Source organism: Trypanosoma theileri, assembly GCF_002087225.1.
Source record: "Trypanosoma theileri isolate Edinburgh chromosome Unknown TM35_Tth_3_V1, whole genome shotgun sequence".
NCBI classification, from domain to species: domain Eukaryota; phylum Euglenozoa; class Kinetoplastea; order Trypanosomatida; family Trypanosomatidae; genus Trypanosoma; species Trypanosoma theileri.
Genome location: NW_021639845.1, coordinates 951,482 through 960,255, shown reverse-complemented (window position 1 = coordinate 960,255; position 8,774 = coordinate 951,482). Strand labels below are relative to the sequence as shown.

Sequence of the window (8,774 nt, the reverse complement as noted above, 5' to 3'; positions counted from 1 at the left end):
TTTTTTTTTTTTTGTTTCCTAGTGTCAACATCAAAAGCTCTGAACCGCTATGTATTTGGCAACATTACTTCCTTACTTCAAAACTATCATCCCACGCTAATTCATGTCTCTCTTAATACCTACAGGGGCAAGTGTTGGTTTTGGAGGCATCAAAGACTGCTTAGAACCCTCTCCACTATTTTGATTCTGTTCATCTAACCAGTGTTTCCTCTGTGCCTGTACCTCCAACTCACGATGTCGTACTGCAAGCATTGCCGCCTTCCGCCGCCACCACGAGAAATTTTCATAAAAGAATCGATCCTCCAAATGAAAGTCCTCTGTCTGACCACCATTACTCCACGGGGCCCCTACAGGTGCATTAGCATACGGCCAGAAGCGAATTCCAGTTTGGTCCATAAGACATGTACGCCATTCCCATTCCTCATCTCGGCAGAAAAAGAGCGCCTTAGCGGGTTCTGTCATGTGACACTTAAGAAGAGTTGCGCTTTGTTGTGGACACATGCGGAATGAGGCCTCACTCGCTTGCATAAAAGCCGTTACAGTCTGTACATCCTCATCAACGCACTTTAGAGGATTGGCTCGCCAATAATAGCAGTCTCGACTAGCAGTAACGGCTTCTTGAAGTGATGGTAGTGCTTGATACAGTGGGGCAAAGGCGCGAAGAACAGGTGCAGGAATACCATCGCGAAATATCCCCTCTAAGGGCTGTTTAAACTGATCCATACAAATACTTCTTATTTATAATGTTTACTGATACTCTACTACAGTTTGACTTTTGTTTTTGTTTTCTTCACGCACACACACAACAGGTATCTTTGTTTTCTTTTCGACTTTGTATTCTTCTTTCTCTTTTTTTTTTTTTTTTTTTACTGACGTTGATACCAAGCGTCCACTTTTCTACAAAGGATGGTCACCTTGTCCTCTGTATTCGTAGTAGAACCAACAAGGTAATAATAATAATTATTGTTATTATTAAACAAGACAAGATGCATTACGAGGGAAGAAAGAAGAAAAAAAAAAAAAAAACATTTATGTACGTATATATGTATGTTTTTTTTTTTTTTTTGTGAAGGAATAGAAAAATTTAAAACACATCATTCACGAAAGAAAAAAAAAAAAACAATAAAAGAAGAAGCTTGCCTCTTCGTAGCAGTAATGGCACCATGCTTACTGACAATGGAAGCGGGGTAGTACTTTTTCAGACCAAATATTGACACTGCTCGTTATTATTTCACCTGTATCTCTCAGCGTATCTTCAATATACAGAGGGATGAGAAAAAAAAAAAAAAAGAGAGACACACCCACGTACACACGTAATTCTCTCTCGTTTACTTTTTATTATTTTTCCTTTTTTTTCTTTTTTTTTAAATCATCCCCTGTTAAGAAAAATGCCTTTCAATTCAAGTCCATTTATCACGCCTTAGTCTCCTTTTAATTCTTCTTGACAAACACCAAAAAGCGAAGAAAAAAAAAAAAAAAAATAAAGAAAAAGCATCCTGAAAGACCTGAGGATGAAATAAATAAATAAAAACTTTATCCACAGTGCATCAATGATTTAACAACTCCGCACGCTCGCGGCGCTGTTCGGCTTCCAGCAACGCCTGTCGTGCGGCATCACTACGCCGTGCATAGATGCGGGCTAGAACGGAAATAAAAAGCGTTATGCCGTAAAAGATGGCCCCGTTAAAACAAGCACGGGCCTTCTCATCAATATTCCAACCATTCTCCACACTTACAATGTGGAACGAAATAGCCCGCGCCTGGAACATGCCTCCAAAAAGGACAAGATGAATAATACCCAAAATGGAGAGTACGGCGCAGCACGTTGAGCAAGAATCAGCAGACATGGCCACGTCTTTTTTCTAAATACTACTTTTCCTATACCCAAATGCAATTCAAGCCTGTCGTCCACCCCAATTTTTTTTTTTAATCCTAATACAGATAAAGAAGAAAAAGAAAAAAAAAGAAACACATGATGAAGAAGCAAATATATAAATATATATTCTATTTATGCATATATATTTATTCTCGAAAAAGGTTCACCTGATTATCCTTACTTATACTAAACACTATTCACTTTCACACAACATATGCAACGCATCCTCACTTAACAGGTTCACCACCTCCACACGATGTGATTCAGCCTCGAATAAGCAAAGGGGAAGAAAGAAAGAAAGAAAGAAAGAAAGAAAAAAAAAAACATCAAAATGATTACGAAACTGTTTCTTTTTTTTTTTTTAATATATCCTTGGTGTTATCTCTCCTCTGCACTTCAACCAACCACCGTTTTTTCTTCTTCTCACACATATACACTATTACATAGCCACTCTCACTCCAAACGTCTCTTTCTTATCGGCTGCATAACTGAAAGAATAAGAGATGAAAAAAAGACTTAAGAGGGGAGAAAATCTAGGAAAAAAAAAAGATCGACGAAACAAAAAGGAAAGAAAAAGGAAAAAGAGAGAAATAGCGTTTATGTGGGTGCGTGTGTATGTGCGTAAAGTAAAAGATGCAAAAAGTAAAGAGAGAGAGAGAGAGAGAGAGAAGACACCAGGCATAACGAGAGAAATAGATCAACAATTCTACTCGCTAATGGCACGAGTGACCTTGAAAAAAAAAAAAGGTCGACATACTCTTTCTTTGTTCACAAATGCACATAATTATATATGAATCTCAGGGTTGACGAAATGTACTAAATGCCACTACCCAGAAGAATAATACACCAAAAGCTCGTGGGTCAGAAAGTCCCGAGTATATATCCTCGCACGCAAAGTGCGAAAAGGAAAACAGAAATAAAAAACGTAATAATAATAATAATAATAATAATAATAATAATAATAATAATAATAATAATAATAATAATAATATCACAATACAAACGAAGAGAAAACGCTGCAGTTCGTATTGTTAAACCACGACGCCTCACCGCAATGTAAGAGCACAAGTCAGGAAGCCAGGGAATTTGACGAGTTAAACGCATTTCCAACAAGGGAACTAGAAAAAAAGTACAAAGGATTTCATACGAGAATTCCCAACGAAAATACAAGAAATAAAACAAAAAAAGAAGAAAGAACTACAAAAAGGGAAAACGTAACCTACACACTCATTCTAAACTCTACCCGAACCACTCTCTCACATTGGTCAACATTACAGTTGTTGCAAAGGAGAAATAAACGTCAAGCATGGCCCTATAAAGTATGTGTGTGTGTGTGTTATTTTTTTTTTTTTTCATTTCCCTTTTTTTCCTGCTTTCCTTAACGTTTTATTGACATGATTCCCTACGGTTTCCTTACTTTTCCCCTTTTTTTTTTTTGCTTCATTTCTCTTAGCTCTATTATGCAGACTAATATCCCCTATCGCACGCTCCTCATCTTTACCTTCTTACTCTTCTTCTTTTCTTTCAACCTTCCTCTCTTCATCATATTTTGGCCCAATTCAACCACAGATACATAAACACTAATCTCTCGAGATCTCTCTCTCTCATCTCTTTGTTTTGTCTAAGTAGATAAATCATTCATAAATTTCAATGATATCCATTTTCGAGCACAAACGCCTTTTTCATATTTTTTTTTCTTCCTCAATTCCCTTATTGTTTCCTCATACATGTTCACCATCATTTAATGACGGCATATGCAGTAGCGTGGAGACGGAGCCACGACAAACGGGGCACTTTGGCATGTGCCGCATTAGTTCCTCGGCGCAATTCTTGCAGAGACACATATGTCGACATGGCATAACAGCGGTGTCTTTTGGCATTGTGAGACAAATCACACAAAGTCCGTCGTCATCATCATCTCCTTCGTGGGGAACAATGGTGGTGCCAAGCATCACCTCCGCCCCACCGCCCACAACACCAGACACCTCACCGTCAACGCCAAAGAGATCCTCCACGACGTAAGCCCCACCAGATGCGGTGATAATTTGACTGATGACCCGTCGCTTCGGGTTCTCAGCAAGATCTACTGCGGTGTGTTCTGTGTGTTCGGCAATCTCCTCTGTCGGAGCAGAGGTATCATCACCTTTGCCCTTACGCATCTCCTTCGTGCGGTAACGCAGGACAATAACACATGGTTGTTGCTTAGGATAATGCTTGTTATATACTCGTTCTTTCTCATCCAACTTGGACACGTCAATACGTACAGTAACCTCTTTGTTTTCCTGTGAACCTTCAAGAGAAATACGAGGAGGCTCCATTTTAGGCTTGTTTGGCAAGTAGAAAACTTCACCATCTTTTATATATTCCTTCACACCTGTGTGAATCTCATACGTCAAGGAAGGACATACGCTGGTGATGGAGAATCTCAGCGTATTCGTTCCAGCATCATAATTTACTGATGAGGCATCAACAGTAGCCAACATTTTCACAATTTGCCCTTCTTGGACACCACGTTGATTGTTGGCACTTCTGCCTTCATTGCTGTTGTTGGAGTTGTTAGCGTTGTTATTGTTATTATTGTTGTTGTTATTGTCAGTAGGTGCCAGTTGCTGTTGTTGTTGTTGTTGTTGCTGCTGCTGTGGTGGTATTGGTTGCTGCGGTGGCGGTGGTTGTTGCTGGTCTGGCCGTGGCGGGGCAGGGACAGTGTTACCGTTATTTGCAGGGTTTCTTCGATTGTTGTACTGACTTGCTAAGTGTGTAGGCATATTCACTGGAGGTGAAAGTCCATCATTGCGACCTTGATGCCGAGAGCGCCGCTCACGTGAATTGCTTGATCCCATCCCTTAAACAAATTATTTTCCTGTATTCTATTTCCTTACTTCTTTTGTTATTGCTTCTTTTCGCTGTTTCTTTTTTTTTGTGTGTGTGTTGTTCTTGTTCTTCTTCTTGAATTCTTTCTTGGTATACGTGCGCCTGGGTCTCTACACCCTTCTCACTAAAAAGTTCTGTTCCCTGTTGTTCTATTTATGCAACAGAGTTACGTTTGCTTCCTATACCAAACTCCAGGGGAAAAAAAGGAAAGAAAAAACAAAAAAGCAATGATGGTGTTGCAAAAACAATTAGTACTGCATACAAGTCGCAACAATTAGGTAGTAAAGGTATGGATATAATTTTTAATTTTTTTTCCTTTTTGTAGGTTTGTGTACACATGCATACAAAACTGTACGTGTATACAAGTAGAGACACGACAACAAGGTGAATGACGTTACAGATAAAACCTACATGTAGCCATAATGACGCACAGCAGATGAGCCTCGATGTACCACTGGGGCTCCACTTCGAACGGTAGGGCGTCTTGTCTGTGTAGAAGAAGGAATTTGTTGTTGTTGTTGATGATGTCTCTGTAATTTTCGAATTGTCGACTGCTCCTTCGCAGAAACAGTAGTTCCTCCCGAAGGATGAGACGTACGCATGGATGCCTGACGCTGCGTCACCATAAACGCCTTCATTGCAGCTAGCTCCTCCTCCAAAGCTGAAATACGCTCTGCTTCTGCTGAAGATTGTGGGGCTGTAGTACTGTTAAAAACATTATCTACTGCAAGATGTGGGACCGAATAAGACGATTCTTTCGTCGCTGTTCGGTTAGCGGAAAGCCCCGAACTCATTTGATGTGAAGTGGAAACTTTTTCTCGTTGTTGTTGTTGTTGTTGTTGTTGTTGTCCTTCTGGTAGTGGTAGTGGAACTGGTAGTGGTGGTGTTGGTGGTGGATATTCTAGTGCTGTCCGATAAGCATCCCTTAATTGCGCCTTTAGAAGAGAATTAAGATCGAGAAGAGAGCGTTTCTCGCTCGTCAGTGCGTCTACATCCTGTTTAGTCAGGTTAAGTTCCTTTCTGAGTACATCACGCTCACGAAGCAAATCACGAACGTGTTGCTCAAGTTGCAAATACTTCTGCCGCCACATCTCTGCCTCACGTAATAGAACTGTTTCTTTCTGTGTTGTACTACTTAACACTTTCTTGTGACCACGCTTGTTGGCCTTCACATCTTTATCATTACTACAGGTACTGCTACTGCTAGTCCCGTCACTACTACAATCACTACTACTACTGTTTCTGCTTACATCACGCTTTACTGACTTGCCAGATCTTTCATGTCGTCCATGGTGTCGCCGCTGATGTTGTTGTTGTTGTTGTTTTTGTTGTAGGTCTTTTAGCGCTTGACGCATGCGCTCATAAGACTCTTTCGCAGTCTTGACTTCTTCACGAAGACGTCTGTCTTCTTTTTCACGGTGATGCGTTGCCGCAGTCTCAGTCGATCGCGACCGCAGAATTTCCAGCTGATACCGCGAAACTTCTTCCTCCTTCTCTCGCAGTATATCGCGCAGTCGTTGGTTATCATCCCGCGCTTGGAGCAGCTCTTCCTGAAGCTCATTCATACGCCGCTGCGTATCCTTTGCTGACTTAATAGCCGGATCGTTCTGTAGTTCCATAGTAAAAGTAGCTACTTGGTCCCTTATCGCCGCGTTAGCGCGCTCAAGTTCTATTGTCTTGCGCTCTAGTGCCTCCTTCTCGCGGCGGAGTGACTCGATGAGTGCGGGTGCGGCGCCGCTACCGGGTTGTACGGCGAGATGGAAGTGTTCCTCTAGTGCGCGACGTGCGGCCTCGCTGGCGTGGAGTTCACGTGTGAGTCGTGCTGCCTCCGCCTGCGCCCGCTCGCTAGTCTCGTGGAGTTCGCGGGTACGGCGCACGACTTCATCGCGTGCGTCCTCTGCTGCCCGCCGGGCCTCCGCCGCCTCCTCGCGCCCCCGCCGCCCCTCCCGCCGGACCTCATCGGCCGCAGCCCGCCGCTCCTCCGCCCGCAGGGCCCCCACGAGGCGCCCCCGCTCTGTCGCCTCCGCGGCCGCCTCCTCCGCCCGCCCGGCCTCCTCCGCCCACTGCAGACGGACCAGCCGCAGCGCCCACTCCAACTCCACCACACGCCGCCGCAGATGGACACACTCCGCATCCAGCGCCGTTACCCGAAGTGTCTGCTGGCGAATACCGTCCTCGGCAGCGGCAACACTCTGTCCCATAATAGCGTTACACTCGTTCAGCTTCTCTTCGTACCTACGCTGCTTCTCCATTGATTCGGTAACTAATACGTCATAACGTCCTTTAAGGTTCTCATACTCTAACTTTAGTAGCGAAAGAGCCTGAGATGTCTCTGTGCAATTTCGATCTCTCTCTTTCGATTCGACACCTAATACGTCATAACGTCCTTTAAGGTTCTCATACTCTAACTTTAGTAGCGAAAGAGCCTGAGATGTCTCTGTGCAATTTCGATCTCTCTCTTTCGATTCGACACCTAATACGTCATAACGTCCTTTAAGGTTCTCATACTCTAACTTTAGTAGCGAAAGAGCCTGAGATGTCTCTGTGCAATTTCGATCTCTCTCTTTCGATTCGGTAACTAATACTTCATAACGTCCTTTAAGACCCTCATACTCTAACTTTAGTAGCGAAAGGGCCTGAGATGTCTCCGTGCAACGGGTCTCAATTACTGACTTATCACGCTGCATTAGATCCATTGCATCCATGGATTCAGAAATCTTCTGCTCTAGTCTTGCTACTTCCTGCTTCCACTTTTTCTCTAACTGAACCTCTAATAAATCATTCTTTTCCGACAATTCCGCCCTGGCATCATCAAGATTTTTAAACCGTCGCAAATACTCTTCATGTAATCTTTGTTTTTCAGATTCTAAAGCTCTCTCTTTTTCCATAAAAATTTCTTTTAACTGTTTTTCTTTTTGTTCATATGTCTGTTGTGTTCGCTGCACCATTTGTTCGCGTTGAACTTCTGTTTCACGAAGTCGTTGTCTTAATTGTTGTGTTTCTTGCTCTAAAACTTCTAAACGTTTTCTAGTGTTGACCTCATCTACCTTATATCTCTTAAGTTCATCATAAAGAGATTGTAACTGTGTGGCTGCTTCTTCTAGGGCAGCATCACGATCCTTTATAAGATTATAGTTAAACTGATAATCTTCTTCCGTTTTTTGAAGCTGAAGACGCAGTTCTACTAGTTCCTCTTCACGTCGTTGTAACAAACGTTCAAGTGTTACTATGCGGTGTTCTACGACACTTCGTAGCTCTAATTGTTTCTGTTCAATTTCTGCATACTCAGCAGCTGTAGTTGTAGACAAAGGTGAAGCATCCTCTACAGCTCTTGGCATTGAGTTACCAGAAGAGAAACCATCAAGACCATATGTATGTGATGATGTCATTACCATTGGACTTCGTATCACCGCACCACTGTTGAGAGTAGTAGAGCGCTTAGCAGGTGAGGATGTAGACGGAACACGTGGGGGTGGGGGTGGGGGTGGGGGTGGTTGTGAAAACACATGTTCTTGAGCTTCCACGGTGCCCACATCCACATTTTCTTCGCAGGAACCTTCCATCTTTTCTTTATGTTAGATCCGCGAAGTTTCCTGAACCCCTTCCCACGCACACTTGGCCCTCAAAGACCCCTGTCGTGAATAAGAAAGAGAGAAAATGAGAGAGGTCAGGACCTAATTAAATTGTTGTTGATGTTTTTTTTTTTTTTTTAATAAAGAGTAAGAAGAAGAAATAAAAAGCAATAAAAATACAAAAAGAGAACAGAAATAACAATAAACAAGAAAAACAATAATAATTATAATAAAAACAATAACGGTGACAACGATAATAACAACGAGAACAATAATAATGATAATAAATAATAGTACGAGAAATAAAAATAAAAACACTTGGACCTGGCACTCGGTCATTCGAGGAGTCATATTCCCGAAAATAGCAATGGCCCTATTTACACACTTTCACTACGCAAAAAGTATCAGAATGGAAAAAAAAAGTAAATATATATATATATATATATATATATATA

The 8,774-nt window shown here is 42.0% G+C and overlaps 4 protein-coding genes across 4 annotated transcripts; all 4 read right to left on the bottom strand.

The window, feature by feature from the left end:
• Positions 1-96: 96 nt before the first annotated feature.
• TM35_000034640 (uncharacterized protein) lies at positions 97-723 on the bottom strand (the record flags this gene model as incomplete). The annotated part of the gene is made up of 1 exon (XM_029022231.1): positions 97-723. One exon carries the CDS (start codon positions 721-723, stop codon positions 97-99), a length of 627 nt encoding a protein of 208 aa, XP_028886777.1.
• An 824-nt stretch (positions 724-1,547) lies between these two features.
• TM35_000034630 (uncharacterized protein) lies at positions 1,548-1,847 on the bottom strand (the record flags this gene model as incomplete). The annotated part of the gene is made up of 1 exon (XM_029022230.1): positions 1,548-1,847. One exon carries the CDS (start codon positions 1,845-1,847, stop codon positions 1,548-1,550), a length of 300 nt encoding a protein of 99 aa, XP_028886776.1.
• Positions 1,848-3,597: 1,750 nt separating this feature from the next.
• Positions 3,598-4,716, bottom strand: TM35_000034620 (uncharacterized protein; the record flags this gene model as incomplete). Its single annotated transcript, XM_029022229.1, has 1 exon — positions 3,598-4,716. One exon carries the CDS (start codon positions 4,714-4,716, stop codon positions 3,598-3,600), a length of 1,119 nt encoding a protein of 372 aa, XP_028886775.1.
• A 438-nt stretch (positions 4,717-5,154) lies between these two features.
• Positions 5,155-8,310, bottom strand: TM35_000034610 (uncharacterized protein; the record flags this gene model as incomplete). Its single annotated transcript, XM_029022228.1, has 1 exon — positions 5,155-8,310. The coding sequence occupies one exon, from the start codon at positions 8,308-8,310 to the stop codon at positions 5,155-5,157; it is 3,156 nt and encodes a 1,051-aa protein (XP_028886774.1).
• Between the last annotated feature and the right edge of the window lie 464 nt (positions 8,311-8,774).